Below are 16,593 nucleotides of genomic sequence, written 5' to 3'. Positions count from 1 at the left end.
CCAAATTTGGGAAGTTTTTCTTCATTATTTTTTCACATAAGCTTTCAATTTCTTGCTCTTCCTCTTCTCCTTCTGGCGCCCCCATGATTCAGATGTTGGCACATTTAAAGTTGTCCCAGAGGTTCCTAAGCCTTTCTTCATTTTTTTCAATTCTTGTTTCCTCATTCTGTACTGGTTGACTTTTTTTCTTCCTTATATTGCAAATCATTGATTGAACCCCGGTTTTAGTCCCTTTACCATTGGTTTTGTGTGGATTTTCCTTCGTTTTACTTAGCATAGCCTTCTCTTCTTCCCTTATGCATTTGCCATACTCAAGCATCTCTGTTAAGCCTGTGAGCATCTTTATCACCAGTGTTTTGAACTCTGCATCTGTTAGGTTGGCTATCTCCTCGTCGCTTAGTTTTCCCACTGGAACCTTGATCCATTCTCCCTTTTGGGCCATACTTCTCTGTCTCCTCATCTTGGCAGGCTCTTGTGTTTGTTTGCCTCTGTGTCTTAGGTAGAGCTGGCCCTCCTGTGATGTTGTAAGGGGCGGAGCCTTAGGGGTTTGTCAGTACAGGGCAGCCTATTTCACCACGTTTTGGCACTGTATGTCGGGGAGGGGTCAGAGAGGGAATAATGCCACTTGCTCAGCACTCGCCCCTTTTCCAGGAGCTTCTCACACTTTTGTATGGGACTGGTGCCTCTCTAGCTGTTGCCCTGGCTGTCGTTCCCAGAGTGGGTGGGTCTGTGGACTTTTTAGGAACCAGGGGGCCCTTTAAACAAGCGGACTCTTCTGAGAGATCAGCAGTTTCTTCCTCCGCCCCAACCCCGACTGGTTTGCACAGTCAGAAGCAATGAGGCTTGATTTTCCCTGGTGCTGGGACCGTGAGCTGCCGGGTCTGGTGAGGAGCTGGGAACACTCCCCAGGTGTCCCTCCCCACTTTTTAAAACGTGTGACTGCGCTTTCTGCCGGCCTGCTGCTGCCTCCACCGCCTCTGCAGCTGCCTGGGCTCTGCCCCTCCTACCTGTCTGGATGAGTATTTCTTCTTTATATCTTGGTTTGTTGGACTTCCATGCGGCTTAATTTTCTGGAACTTCTGGTTGTCTCTAGTTTTGAGGTAGTTGTATTCCTTCTTAATTGTCTGTATAGGCCTCTATCTTGGCCAGAAGTCCATTGTTGTTCATTCTTAAAGACATTGCTTCCTCTCACATTTCCTTAATGGCCAGACTCTTGTTTGAAACATGAATAAACCCAACCCTGAAAGCTTGTACTTGTTTTCCCTGCATTATAAGACTTATTTACATCCAGAGTTATAAAGAGATGGTGGAGGAGTGGGGCCCCTACTGATTCATTTTCTTCACAGGGGCAGACCTAATATAGAACTAGTTAATTCATAATTGTCATCCACGTGTGATTTAAGTTCATTCAGCTTATCATAGCATTTGAAGACCAGGATAATAAACCTGCCTCCCCATGAGCACAGAACTATTTGGACCTCTTTTGACTTTTCATTCTATTTATTTCCAGCATCTAACATGAGGCCTTGTACAGTTTGTTTTTTTAAATAAACATTTTCTAAAAAGATATATTTAATTGAACTCTGGTAGGTAAGAGAATGTAAAAAATCCACTCTCAGATGGTTGCTGCAAAAGTGTGTGCATGTGTGTTGGTGAGAAATAGGAGAAGGGAGAGGGATGGTAAAGCAAATGGAGTGAAATGTAAACAGTTGATGAGTCTGGATGAAGGCTGTATAGGAGTTAATTACTCTTCTTGTAACTACTAAAGTTTGAAATTATAGTAAAATAATTATTAACAAAAAAATACAAAACAAAGGACAGGGCCATCAAAGTGATTCTGGGGGAAAAACAGTTTTACCCTCTATCATAACCCCATTTGTAAACCTGATTTGTGTCCCTCTTTCACGAGATTAGCCTTAAGAGACAACACCTGGAAATGAAATTTTTCTAATTTTTCTATTAGGTGTAATTCACCCATGGTTTCATGTTTGGCCCAAAAGGAGGTATTTTGGCAGACAAACACAGTCATGTTTCTGTGTCATGAGGAAGACCCTTCATCATGACTCAGAGCATAAGCAATGGCCAGGCTCCTCATTTTCTTTTGTGCTGTCCAAGCAAATATAATATATTACTGTAAATGCCTACGTAAGGGGTATTTGTAAAACCATATTTTTATTAATCATTTTTATTCTTACCTTTTGCGAGCATAAGAACCACACTCAGCAGTCTGCTCCTTTCGTATGATGCAATATGAGACAGTGATATACTTAAGAATATGCTCTCTGGGTCTGCTGACAGGTACAAGTAATTTTTAAAAAGAAAAGAAGCAAGAATCCAAATTCAAGTGGTTTTTTTTTTTTTTTTTTGTAATCAGGTAAAGCAAAACAGTAACTAATGATCATATAGCATCTCTTATCACAACCTGGTAAGTGGAGGTCATGCTGTGTATAACTTGTACTTTTTTTACTCTTCTATTTATTTTTAAAGAGGGAGAGAAACATCAGTGCATGAGAGATATACATCAGTTGGTTGCCTCTTACATACCCCCAACTGGGGACCTGGCCTGCAACCCAGGCATGTGCCTGACTGGGAATCGAACCAGCAACCTTTCAGTCTACAAGCCAGTGCTCAATCCACTGAGCCACACCAGCCAGGGCTAATTTGTATTTTTTTAATGTTTATTTTTTGATCAGCTCTAATAACTTTCTAATAAAAATAATGTTTTGTCATTTTATGTAATTATCCTGTGGTATAAAAGGAAGAAGAAAGAAAGGCTTTCTCCAAAGAATAAACTCTGAAGCAACAACTCATGAGGCCACTGAATTTTTATAATCCTTTTAACTATCTTCTCCTTCAAGTGCCTTCTCTGGGCAAGGCGGAATGTGTCCCATCCAGTCCTGTCCTTTTGCCTGCCTGCGGTGTGGTCAGATGGCTAGCTCACCCAAGAAAAGGGGATTGGCGCGATCAGGTTCCACCTTCAGGAGGCAGTGCCTGGGTTGTGGGGTTTGAGATTCCAGGCCCCGTTCTAAGGCTGCTGCTTGTTGCCTTACTGACCTTGGACAGTTGACCTGTGGCAAATCACTAATGCTGTATCCTCCTCTGTTAAACAAGATACACCCTGATTGGGTTGCTTGATAGGGTGATTAAATGCCATAACACTAACAGGTGAGGCCCAGAGGACTATGTTAGTTGTCCGAGTGCCAACAAGTGAAACTGAAAGCCGTGCCTATTAAAAAATGACTGTCACTCGTGTTCCTTCCGTTGATCTCTTCACACTGTTGAAGAATGTCAGTCCTCTGTCGTATGTGGAAAGACTGGAAGGAATGTGTGGGAGTTGCAGGCTTGACATGTGGCCGGCACATCCCAATGATTGGGCGGAGGAGGGTTGTGGCATTTAGTGCTAAAGCTGACTTACCTTGATTAGGGTAGTAATTTACTATACCTTTTCTAAAAAAGACTAATCAGGGAATATGGCTGTAAAAGTAACTTCAATCTTCGGCAGTCGGCACCTTTGTGCCACCTTGGAAAATCCGTGGATATTTATGCTCTATTTTATATTTATGTTCTTTGTTAGTTTGTGCAGAGTACATACCTTAGCGTCTGTCCTCCTCCTCAGCCAGGCTTGTCAAGGGAAAGAGATGTGTATTGCATGATTCAGGTTAAATTACATTGAAGACCCCCACCTTCTGGTGGAGGACTTTGAGTTACTAATTAAATTCTTAACCTGTAGTTCTCTTCCTTTGACATAAGGGAATTTTTTTTTTTTTTTAACAAAAGGGAAAGACTAAATCCAAGAAATTTTGTCATTAACACACTTTTATTGGGGAATAAGGGCAACGCGCCTGTGTTTAGAAAGCCTTTCCTAAGTCAAGACATGAATGAGTTGCACCTGTGAAATGATGACTTGTTTAAAAGGTCACAGCCTCCCAATGGTAGTGTAGGAAGTGAGGTCATCCTTACTTTTTGTTCGGGGTGAATGAAAGTTAAATTTATTCGTTGGAATAATATCTGCTGCGTGGTGTTGCTTCTACTGCCAGTAAAAATCACTGCCATTGGATGTTTGGCCTCCCTTTTGTGAACTGTTAGTACTTTAATTTTTTAATGTCCTTTGAGTTATAAAAGCAAAACCGTAAGATTTAATAAACATGGGCTTTAGTAGATAATCTTCTCTAACCTTATAACTATTTAGAGTTGCATTGAGATAGTCAGTGAGAAATGACAGTCTCAGATTGGAAGCGTTTATAAGGGAGAATAATTTTTGGAAGTCTGATGTGGCAGGTATGTAGTGTGATTAGACTCCAGCTTGTGTTTTAGCTCTGTGACCTTGGGTAAGTCACCTAACTTCCCTGGGCCTTGTTTTCTCTGATATTGGGTTGGGCTAATCATAATTTTCTTTCTTTTTTGGTAGAGGGAAAGGGGCAAGTATTGAAAACTTCGTCTGATTCTGAAAGTCTTGTATCTTTGTTTCTTCTAGGGCCTTGGGATGAGGGATATTTTAAAAATCAGAAGAAACTTAAAAGGAACCTAAATGGTGATGACAAAGTTCCTGGTTTGTAGGGCAGGGACTGTTAACCTTGACACTTTCATAGCCTTTCACCTGAGGAGACTTCAGTTGGACCTGGACTTACATCTTACTTTGCCCCATAGCAGGCTGATAGCATGGCACACATACTGGAACTGCATAACGTTTCGGTGAACACCTGCTAGTAATGCAATTCAACACTAATAGTCACCAAGCTGGGTTTTATTTTAAGCTCGTGCTTGGCTTCAATTACTCTTTGTTGAAGAAACTCATCAGTGAATGTCTGGCTGACTTCACCTCATAGACAGTAAGGGCTTATGGATCTAACGTGGTATGCATTTAACTGTGCTGCTTTTACTCAGTGGGTAAACTAAGTTTAGGGTCTCTCAAAACTTTTAGAAACCTGAAACCTAAGCAGTTTGGCCCAGTGGGCTTGGTGGGGAAAATTGATGAGGAGATATGGGGAGCCGCGTGAGTCTCTGGAGCCACTTTCCGTGGCATGTAGGGGACAAAGCAGGAGGAGGAGTAATCCCCAACACTTCTTTCTTCAACTCATGGGACTTCACAGGGATTTCATTTCTGGGAAATTTAACCTGATGTGTCAGGCCAAGCAATTTTCTTGAACCTTTCCAAGGAATAATTGTGTAGAGAAGCACCTTTTGAAGGCAGCTGGAACAAAACTAATTTGGGTGGTCTTTTCTGAAATACTGAGCTGGTAAGGCAGCTATTTCTGAACTATGGAGCCCTAGATTTTAAGTTTCTGTGGGCTTGGGGGTTGGGGGTGGTGAACTAGTAAATCAGGTGCCTTCTGAGGGCCCAGGTGTGTGTAAACAAGCATTCAATATAAGTTCTAAGAGCAGTGCCTTTACGTCCTTAAGTATTTTTTTCTCGTATTGTCCACAGTCATTGTTTGATGTCCTGTGACTGAGAAACCAACTTTTGAATTTTATTATGCCTTTGGAGATGGAGCCCAAAATGAGCAAACTCACCTTCGGGTGCCAGAGGAGTTCCACGTCGGACGACGATTCAGGCTGTGCATTGGAGGAGTATGCCTGGGTCCCACCGGGACTTAGGCCAGAGCAGGTAGGAACCAGGTCATCCCGTGCTGTGTTTGTCAGCGAGGTTTAAGATTTTTAAAGAGTTTTTAAAACTTTAGAGAGCATCACAGCCACACTGACACACTAGCTCAGTCCTCACTCTCCTTTGGATAGTTTTACATTTTTGCTTGTTAAGGTCATACTTAGTTTCTCAATGGAGGTCTTCTATCTCTTTTGTACTCTTGGGTCCAGAAGCCTATAAGGTTGCTCTTAAGGAATGAAATCCAGAGTACTACATGTGCGTTTGTTATGTGGATTTCTGACAAATCCCTTTGGAGAGAATAGGAAGAATTTAACCTTTTTCAGAACTTCTGTAACAACAAAGAGGTAATAAAAGAGGGAAGCTTCCATGCCAGCTCTCAGCAGTGCTTTTGCTTTGGAAGAGAGGAAACACAGAGCTCTTAAGAAACCTTCGGAAGTGATAACCTCGCACATAAAAGAACCTGTCACCACACAGTGTGGATTGGAAAATTAAAATTATAGGGCTAATTTTGTGCTTTATATTGTTATTTTAAGAAAGACGGGAACATTCTATATGTCTCTTTATTTTCCCAATATGATGAGCTTGTTAAAAATTGGAGGTGATAAATATTATTATAAGGGCCAAGGCATCATTTAAAATAAAAGGAGCCAACTGGGTGTGCAGTTGCTTGAGTTATGGTTGTTTCCTGTATGATGGGATTGCTTTTGAGAATAGGGGCTGCTTTTTCTTCTGGGGCCCAGCAGAGAACCTGGCACACGTGTATCCAGTGAGCATTTATAACTGTAAAAGCCTCTATAGATGGTACAGGGGGAGAGGGTAGAGTGCTGGCACACCAGTTAGGACAGCGATATTTTGACAAACTATATTAATAGAGACGCCTTTTGGCAGCTTAGGGTGGGTAGGTCTTGTGAGGTACCAAGATACTGAAGTAGACTCCCAATTCCCCAATCTTCTGTGCTTTTTTTCTTTTTTTCCTTGAGTCACTTTCATTCTTTCTCAGCACTGTAGTACTCAGTAAGGGATGCTCCTTGAAATATAACAGGAAAATAAAATTGAGTTCTCCTTTCAAAATGAACCAAATATAGCTCCCTGTGGCTACCCTCCAGCTTCTTGGGGGAAATTGGCTCCAAGTATTTATTTAGAATATAACAGCCATGGAAGCAAAGAAAAGCTTGACGCTTGGAGAGAACCTGATAAGAGAGTTTACAGAGTTTTAACAAAACAGTTTTTGTCTTTGTAACATGTAAAATTCAGAGATCAAATTCATTGTGCTTGTGTACTGGCTGGATTGTGGACAGTGTCACGCAGCCCGTGTGGCTGTTGGCAGCATTCACCCAGGTCTCCTCTTGGCTCACCCTGGGGAAACTGGCTGAGGAATCGTGGCATTAAATATGCCTGTGTTGGTGTGTCATTGATGATGGCCCCAATTGTCACTACAAATAACATTCCTAAAGAGCAGTTTAGCAGCTGGAAGCCTGCTATTTGAAGGTGTGCAGCTCTGCTGAGTTGACTTGGCTGGTCTTCCCATTAGCTATAAGAGGCCAAACTTTGTACCTACAGGGAAGGTCACTTTTGAAGATGTAATAATCCAAGATGTTCGCTTTCTGTATGCTGATGTCCTTCTCTCCATCTCTTACTCAGATCCAGCTTTATTTTGCCTGCTTACCAGAAGAAAAGGTTCCATATGTTAACAGCCCTGGAGAGAAACATAGAATTAAACAGCTTTTGTACCAGTTGCCACCACATGATAATGAGGTAAAAAAAAAAAACACCCAGGAAGACGGCTAAGAAATAAACACTAAGCATTGAGATGTCCCCTAGAAGCCCCAGCTCCAGCAGCCTTTTGCCTTTCTTCAGTTAACATTTGGCTGGAGAATGCAGCTTTCCATTCTTTAGGAGAGAAAGGGCGTCTGCAATAAACTTAACTCAAGTGGGTTTTTATAGTGTTTGCAGCCACCCACTGATGCGCGGGAGCCTGCAGATTCTGAGATCGCCTGCCCCTTCATCCAGACTCAATGCTTCATGGTAGTAGAGCCAGCCGCACTTGCTGCGTTGGTGCCTGTAGACTGTGGAGCAGAAGTGGCAATTAATAAGTTTAAACCTTTTGTAGAAAGGTTAATGTCTTACATTTTTGTAGTGTCTCTGCTGTTAAGAATTTAAATTAAACATTTCATATTTTTAAAAAAGTGTTCCTTTAAATAGCTTTTCCCTTTTGCCAAAGAGGAGGTGAGGTTTCTTGTCAATTAAAGGTGTTACTTCCTAACTGGAGATTCACGGGGTGGGTGTGGGGATGCAGGCCATCTAAACTTGCTGTTTTATTTCTTGAAAGTCTCGAGTCTGGAAATAAGAATTGGTGAGGGAGACTTTGCTCCAGGGTGGTGCTTCTGTTTTCCTTTCTATGAAGGTGCGGTATTGCCAGTCTTTGAGCGAAGAGGAAAAAAAAGAATTGCAAGTGTTCAGTGCTCAACGGAAGAAAGAAGCACTTGGAAGAGGGACAATTAAACTCCTGTCCAGAGCAGTAATGCATGCCGTGTGCGAGCAGGTAGCGCTTTCTAGAATGAGTAGCTCGTGGTGGTAATGTGGATGGAGTGAGCTGGGGGGGTAGGTGGCAGGGCTAGCACACGTGTGGGCCCTGGAAGCCTCCAAAAACTAAGCAAAAGAAAGGCGGCCTCGCTTTATATTAAATGGAGATTACTGTTCATAACTGGCTACACTGCCGTGTGTGATGGGGAAGTCGATCTGCCCTTATGTAAACATCGGGTGAAATCCTGCTTTTCCTAACATCCTGGCATATTGGGAGGTGCTGGAGTACACCTAGTGTTCAAAAGTCGCACAGACATAATGAAGACATTCAGATCCTTACTGGCTGTTTTGGATGTAGGCAACACATCCAGCACGAGGCTGGCTGAGGAAAACCACTGGTCATGTGAGTCAGATGAAACCATTCTTAGGAACAGTCTCCTGTGGAAGTCTGTCTGAGGCATGTCCGTTGCAGTTAAGAGTCACACGTAATCCAGCCTTAAGGAGCTACTTGATCACTAACAAGAGGGGAGAAAAATAAAAGCTTTCCTGACATACTTGGGATTTAGTGTCAAGTGGCAAAGGCTGTGAATGCAGTTCTTAAAGAAGGATCACTCTAAATTCAAGTCCTCTTGTTTTTAGTGTGGGCTGAAGATAAACGGAGGTGAAATTGCTGTGTTTGCCTCCCGTGCTGGCCCTGGAGTGTGCTGGCACCCATCCTGTTTTGTCTGCTTCACGTGTAACGAGCTGCTGGTCGACCTCATCTATTTTTATCAGGATGGAAAAATTCACTGTGGCAGGCACCATGCTGAACTGCTCAAACCACGGTGTTCAGCATGTGATGAGGTAAAGAAGTTCATCCCTTAACACTGGAAAAAATAAGCTTCCAGTAAGCCAATATTCCACTCTTCACATCTAAACAAAATATAAATATCTCCTGTTTTTGCTCTGTTTTAAATATTTTTAAGATAATCCTGTCCATTCATACAGTGGAATAAGATGTAGCTAATAAAGAATGGGCAGCAGGTGTCTTTGTGCATTGATAAAGTAGGTGGTTCTTAATGGATGGTGAGAAAAAAACAAGTTGCAAGAAGAATATGTAGCAGATAACCTTATTTTTGTTAAATAAAGGGGAACAAACCAAGACTGTATACATATTTGTATAATCCAGAAACAGTATGGAAAGAAGACATACACTAAGTTAAGAGTGGTTACCCATGGGGCACGTGGGAAGGAATGGGGGTGTGAAAGGAAATATTTTTTCTTAGGCTGTTATTTTAAAGTAACTTTAGATTTCCAGAAGAGTTGGAGATGTTACAGAGAGTTCCTGTATACTCTTCTCCCAGCCTTCTTTGTTGTTCACATCTTACATAATCATTATATGCATCAAAACTGAGAAGTTAACATTGGTGTAATACCATTAACTAAACTATACACTTTATTTAAATTTCCAGGGGTCTTTTTTTTGTTTTTTTGTTTTTTTTACAAATGTGTCTTTTCTATTCCAGGATCCAATCTAGGGTACCTCATTGCATTTATTCTTCTTTTTTCCACCTTAGCCTCCTTCAGTCAGTGACAGTGACCATTCAGATTTTACTTGCATACATTTGTTTATTTTGTAAAGCTTTTTCAATGATGTGGTATTAGAAATTCTTTTTGAAACCAAAACACATGAAGTCTTTAATCTAGAGATGGCCACCAGGTCAAACGAAGCAGCAGCTACACACGTGTTGTTCACACAATCCAGCGCCTGGGTGGCTGTAACTGTGGACTTCACAGACATTTTTATGTTTTCTATTAAAGCACAAACCACTAAATTATTTCAATATTAATGTATTCTTTGCCAGATTATGCCAATAAAATGGGATTGGGGAGCAAAAATAATGGCCAAATTAATTGTCTCCAGTGAAGAAATCTGTTTTAATTTTTAAAAAGTTTTTAGTTACACTTGACAATATTATATTAGTTTCAGGTGTACAGCCTAGTGGTTAGAGATTTGTTAAGTTTAAACAAGCACTTAGTTTCTCTTTTTTAACCTTTGCAATTACTGCCCTTGTTTTATAGCAAAAGCAAGTCAGATTCAAGATTGAGGTTATCAGGAACAAAGTTGGCTGTCTAAGTGACTTGGCCTTGAAAATAGCTCACAATGATTTTCTGTCATCCTATGATTTCATATTCCTTTTAAAGATAATTTTTGCTGATGAGTGCACAGAAGCTGAGGGTCGCCACTGGCACATGAAACACTTCTGCTGCCTTGAGTGTGAGACGGTCCTAGGAGGGCAGAGGTACATCATGAAGGACGGCCGCCCCTTCTGCTGCGGCTGTTTTGAATCTCTGTATGCTGAGTACTGTGAAACCTGTGGGGAGCATATCGGTAAGTCCTTGACAGCCTGTCTGCTCTGTCACGTTCCCATAAGTCTGCTTATGATGGTCCACAGTGTTAAAATGGAGCTCTGATTTATATACAGTGAAATGTACAGATCTTTAATGTTTCCATTGGATGAGTTTTGACAGATGAATATATAGTCATATCTTGTTATCGGAGGGTTTTCTATTGTATAAAGTCACCAAATTATGGAATAGTGAACCATTGCTCCTAAGGGAAATACAGGGATAGGTTCCTGCCAGCCCCTGGTTACATGTAGTATTGATTCATTAACGTTGAATTCACAGCTAGCAGCACTGCAGCTTGTGCCTGAATGAAGCTTTATCTAATATACTTTTTTTCTTTTTCGTAAGGCACATCACAACCTTCTTTGCACTTAAAAACACTAGACAGCACTTCAGCAGTATACATAGAGGCCACTTAAATAGCCAAACCACCAAAAAGCAGAAAACTCTTAAGAACACATGGTACTAAACAGGCCACAAGCATGCCACTTATTTATAGCAGGAGCTCAAACAAAAGACAAAGCATCACCTTGTTTGACCTCACTTGGGAACACATATATCAGTCTACACAAATTTTTCACCACTCTGCACATGTCCGCAAATGACTGAAAGCTCAGCAAGGATTGATTTTAGGGTTACGGGTAAATCTTAGCAGGTAGGTTAATTCACAAATATGGACTTTGTGTGACCCACAACTCTATCAAGAAACAGAACATTTCCATCACCCCTTTTCTTGTTTCTTCCTTCTTCCTGTGTTTCAAGATTGAACTATAGCCTGCTATTCCATACTTGTTCAAAACAGGTGTCGACCATGCCCAGATGACCTATGACGGACAGCACTGGCATGCCACAGAAGCCTGCTTCTCTTGCGCCCAGTGTAAAGCCTCTTTGCTGGGGTGCCCTTTCCTTCCCAAACAAGGTCAGATTTATTGCTCAAAAACGTGCAGTCTCGGCGAAGACGTCCATGCCTCTGATTCCTCCGACTCCGCATTTCAGTCAGCTCGATCAAGAGACTCCAGAAGAAGTGTCCGGATGGGCAAGAGCAGTCGGTCAGCGGATCAGTGTAGACAGTCTCTCCTCTTGTCCCCTGCTCTGAACTACAAGTTTCCTGGCCTTTCAGGCAATGCTGATGACACCCTTTCTCGGAAATTGGATGATCTGAGTCTCTCCAGGCAGGGAGCAAGTTTTGTCAATGAAGACTTTTGGAAAGGCAGAGGAGAGCACGAAACCCCAGAAGACCCCGAAGAATGGGCTGAGCATGAAGATTATATGACGCAGCTCCTCCTCAAGTTTGGTGATAAAAGCCTCTTTCAGCAGCAGCCCAATGAGATAGATATTCGAGCCAGTGAGCATTGGATATCTGATAACATGGTTAAAAATAAGACTGAGTTAAAGCAAAATAACCAGAGCCTTGCAAGTAAAAAATACCAATCTGATATGTATTGGGCACAGTCACAAGATGGACTGGGAGATTCTGCCTATGGCAGCCACCCAGGCCCGGCCAGCAGCAGAAGGCTCCAGGAGTTGGATCTGGACCATGGGGCTTCGGGATACAATCATGATCAAGCACAGTGGTATGAAGAAGGTTCCCTGGAGTGTTTGTCAGACTTGAAACCAGAGCAGAGTGTTCGGGATTCTATGGATTCTTTGGCTTTGTCTAACATCACAGGTACGTAATCTAGGGATTATGCGGCATTTGTAAAAAGAGCCACTAAAAAGTCTCTTCTGAAAATTACAGCTCAGCACCAGTAGGGGCTGTGTTAATTTAAACTGTAGACCAAGAGAAGGAAGGCATTTCTGTTAAATGCAAAATACTATATAGCAAAACAAACCTGTACATATGTGTGTGCATATGTATAAAATCTTTTCGAATAGATATTGATTTATTTTGATAATGGAGTCTGCATCTGTGTCTGAAAATACTATTCTTTTTGGATTGTGCTGTATGAATTTCAAGTTATTAAAATCAGTCTGCACACTTTATAAGCTGATAACATTTTTTTTTTATTTCCCTGAATTTCCACGTGGCAGCGGATAGCTCAAAAACAGCTGAATATTTTTTACCCGGATTATAAAATAATTTCACTTTAATGTTTTCAAAGCACATTCATGTCAATTATCCACATTTTATCCTTAAAATGAACCCAAGCTATTTAAAATGGCTATTATTACATTTTCTAAGTAAGGACACTTGAATTGCCAGAGGCTAAATGCGTAATTTTACAGAGGTTTTTTAAAGGCAAAATCAAGCCTAGCACCCAGCCCTCCTGAATCTCATATTTACAATAAGTCTTTGGATACAAAAATATTAGTTACATGGCTAGTTTTATAGTCAAACTAAATAACATTCAATCCTTTCTTAAATGTGATAATTGCTGTAACATAGATAGGAGAAGCTTTAGTGGCAGCCCACTGCTAGGAACGACCCCGTGCCAGGGGCTGCTGCAGTGACAAGGAAGGATAAGAGAGCAACTCTACTGGTTTATGTTGGGCTTGTAAAAGGAGAGTTGGGGAATAGAGAGTGAAACCAAATAATTAAGCCCCTTCTGCTTTCTAGGGCCTATATTAGGCATGTAACATTGATCAAAAATAGACGTCATTTGGTAAACATAAAGTATTAGGGCTGGATGGTCCTTGACAAGACAGGCTGAAAAAGAGGCTCCCTTTAGAAAGTAGGAAGCTATGCAGTACCCACTAGCCCCAGTCCTCTCTGTCACTTCGTCTGCTGAGCTATATTCACTTATTCACTGGGCCCTGTCAAAGGAGAACAGTATCAGTTTTGGGAAAAGTTTCAAAATAAGATTAATCTGAAAGTGGCATGTTATTTAATGTGTTGAAGAGGAAGAAGACTGGATGTCAGCCTAGGTTAGGGGTTGGCAAACTTCTGTAAAGGGCTAGATAGGGCTTCCAGGGTCAAACAGCCTCTGTTGCAACTACTAAACTGCCACTGTAGAACGCAACCATAGAACATAGGTAAGCGAATTGGTGTGGCTGTGTTCCAATGAAACTTGATCCACAAATAGGCTGTGGGCCGGGCGTGGCTCCTTGAGCTGTGGTTTACTGACCACTACCTTGATATAAAAGGAGGAAAACTAGTCTAGGTATAAGAGGAGGATCATAACAGTGGCCATGTGGGTGCAAAGGAAGGGACTGATTTGATCGATGCTCAGGGAAGCAATCTGGCTTTAATAGTTTGAGAGGCAGAAGCTTCTAACATGTCATGTGAATAAACTGATGGTGAGACATTTATGAAGAGCTTTTAAATTATTGCTGCTCATGCCATGGGCTGTAGCTAATGTTTGGCTCCAAAGCAACTGGATTCCTAACAGAGTCTAAGCCTCTTGGATTGGTAACGAAATTCATACCTTCTCTATATAAGCATGCTGTTTCTACCTCATGGGTGGTAATCAGATACTGAAATTTAGGAGAATTTTCTTTGAAATGCTTCCTTTCCGTAGCTTGTTTGTAATAATTGTCAGAATATTAGGATTATTGAGAATCACATGTTGTGTTGGCTTTTCTCGTAGGGGCTTCAGTGGATGGAGAAAGTAAGCCGAGGCCATCCTTATATTCTCTGCAAAACTTTGAGGAAATGGAGGCCGAAGATTGTGAGAAAATGAGCAATATGGGAACTTTGAACTCTTCCATGCTGCACAGGAGCGCAGAGTCCTTGAAGAGTCTGAGCTCAGAGCTGTGTCCAGAAAAAATCATGCCCGAGGAGAAACCAGTACACCTCCCAGTGCTCAGGAGATCCAAGTCTCAGTCCAGACCACAGCAGGTCAAGTTTTCCGATGATGTCATCGACAATGGAAGCTATGACAACATCGAAATCCGGCAGCCCCCTATGAGTGAGAGGACTCGGAGACGGGTCTACCATTTTGAGGAGAGAGGATCCAGGTCTCACCACCATCGCCGCAGGCGGAGCAGGAAGTCCCGCTCTGACAACGCCCTGAATCTCGTCACCGAAAGAAAATACTCTCCCAAGGACAGGCTGCGGCTTTACACCCCCGAGACCTACGAGAAGTTTATACAGAATAAAAGTGCCCGGGAGCTCCGAGCCTACATGCAGAACGTGGATCTCTACGGGCGGTATGCCCACGCCACGTCCGATTACGCGCTGCGGAGCCCGGAGGTGCCCAGGTTCCTGGGGCTCTACGGGGAGGACGACGACTCCTGGTGCTCCTCCTCTTCCTCCTCCTCCGACTCGGAAGAAGAGGGCTATTTTCTTGGACAACCAATCCCTCAGCCCCGGCCACAGAGGTACGCCTACTATACAGACGACCTTGCGAGTCCAACTTCTGTGCTCCCCACTCCTCAGTTTGGTCCGGGGACAGCGAAGTCCAAGAAGAAAAAGGGACACAGGGGCAAAAACTGTATTATTTCTTAACCTAGTAGCTGTGGAGATCATGTTTAAACGTAGCCATTAACCATCTTGAAGCATATCTTTTTTCTTTCTTTCTTCCATAGGAAAGTTGCTAAAATAGTTTAAGTGCTTTTGCCCATGTAAATGAGCCCCCGACTCCTGTTTACAATGTCAGGTTAACATTGAGGTGTGATTTCTCCAGTTTACCCTCCTCGGATGGTGCCAGGTTGCCACAGCCAGTCAGGTGCATTACAGTTTTACGTAGCTGCTTTGGTCTCCAGTCCGCAAGAGAATCAGAAAGAAACTGTTGCGAGGTGACTGGATGGGGGTGTTGATTTTAGACAACGGAGAACTTCAGCCACCTTTGTAAAGCAATAGTGTTTGTCATTCGTGTTTGCCAGGTTGGCCCAGGTCCTGATCGGTCTGTCTTGTTGTGCGGCATGCACGTAGTCACACTGACCCAGCCAACACTGTGCGCCCCATCCCACGAGGCCACCCCGTCCCCTTGCAGTCCTCTTTAGCCAGGTAAACATTGTATTGTATTAGCTCCAGCTACAGATTAGGGGGAAAAAAAAAAAAAACTTTGCTATTTATAATGTAGTATTTCATAGACTTAAGTGTATTCCTAATTTAATGGTGCAAATATTAATGTACATAATGTACAGTTCAGATTTTAAAGCTGATATTTTTATATCCCTGAATTGCAAGATGTTTGTTACACTGCAGTGCTAGATTTGTTAGGGAATCAGAAACAGCATTTATGGATGAAATGATCGCTTGTATTTTAGTCAGGGTTTATAAGTTTAGATGGTCAAATTTATATTGCCTAGTGATGGAAAGTTCCTTTTTTTAATTTTTTTTTTCAATATTAAAAAGGCTCTGTATGCATGGTGGGGCTATGTAAATACTCTTTAAAACTATGGCCCTATTAATCTGACAAGTGTTATTTATGGGTCAAGCAATGTAAACTGTATAAATGTAAAAACAAACAAAACCCATATATACTCCTGGAATATATGGTAAAAACAAGTAGAAACTGTTTGGGTGGATGTTTTTCCCCCCTTGGGGATGGTGCGTGTTGGGGGGGGCTTCCTTTCCCATTTTTAGCAAGGTGGTGATTGTCTCATGGGAAGAGAACAAAACTACAAGGATCTGCTTTTTTGTGGCAGAGGACTTTGTGGATTTATTATTTGAAGAGAGGTTATTCCTCTTCATCCCTCCCTTCCAGCTAATTTGTTGGCTTTTAGCAGCAATTTTGAAAACTGGGCCTTCTGATTATGTTTTTCTTTTTAAAATCTTTAAATTAGAGGATGCCGTACCACTGAGTACTTCAAGTTAATATGAGGTTCTATTTCAAGGGAAAATGATCTTGGATTTGAACTAATGAGCTGATAATTTGATATGTGCCATTCTTGCACATACGTTTCAGTCCTAACTAAAGTCCTAGTGGTATTTTGGACCTTTCGGAAGGTATTTAATAAACAGTAAATAATAAACTACCTACCTTTCTGAACACAATGTTTGCCAACATATCCAGGTAACTTGCACTTCACCCCTGTGGTCAGGGTGCTTTACTTTGCCATCCTTCAGCCATTCACAGACCACCATTTGACTCCTGCACATCCACTGCCTGTACTAGTAGGTGGGAAATGGGACTTGCGGCACAGAGGCACAGTTGTATTTACTGGAATGGGGAAAGCTGTTGGGCCTTGGGAAG

The 16,593-nt window shown here is 42.0% G+C and overlaps 1 protein-coding gene across 1 annotated transcript in view; it reads left to right on the top strand.

The window, feature by feature from the left end:
* Positions 1-16,375, top strand: part of PRICKLE1 (prickle planar cell polarity protein 1) — a 106,671-nt gene extending 90,296 nt beyond the window's left edge. Inside the window, exons 2-8 of the mRNA XM_090273029.1 lie at positions 5,426-5,605; positions 7,244-7,357; positions 8,007-8,144; positions 8,765-8,968; positions 10,310-10,496; positions 11,316-12,182; positions 14,041-16,375. Coding sequence (XP_090129155.1) covers positions 5,474-5,605; positions 7,244-7,357; positions 8,007-8,144; positions 8,765-8,968; positions 10,310-10,496; positions 11,316-12,182; positions 14,041-14,900 — 2,502 coding nt within the window. The 5' untranslated portion in view covers positions 5,426-5,473 and the 3' untranslated portion in view covers positions 14,901-16,375. The remainder of the gene's footprint in view (positions 1-5,425; positions 5,606-7,243; positions 7,358-8,006; positions 8,145-8,764; positions 8,969-10,309; positions 10,497-11,315; positions 12,183-14,040) is intronic.
* The last annotated feature ends 218 nt before the right edge of the window (positions 16,376-16,593 follow it).

Source organism: Furipterus horrens, unplaced genomic scaffold, assembly GCF_987537825.1.
Source record: "Furipterus horrens unplaced genomic scaffold, mFurHor1.1.pri manual_scaffold_4, whole genome shotgun sequence".
Taxonomy (NCBI): Eukaryota; Metazoa; Chordata; class Mammalia; order Chiroptera; family Furipteridae; genus Furipterus; species Furipterus horrens.
This window is presented reverse-complemented; position numbering and strand designations above follow the sequence as displayed.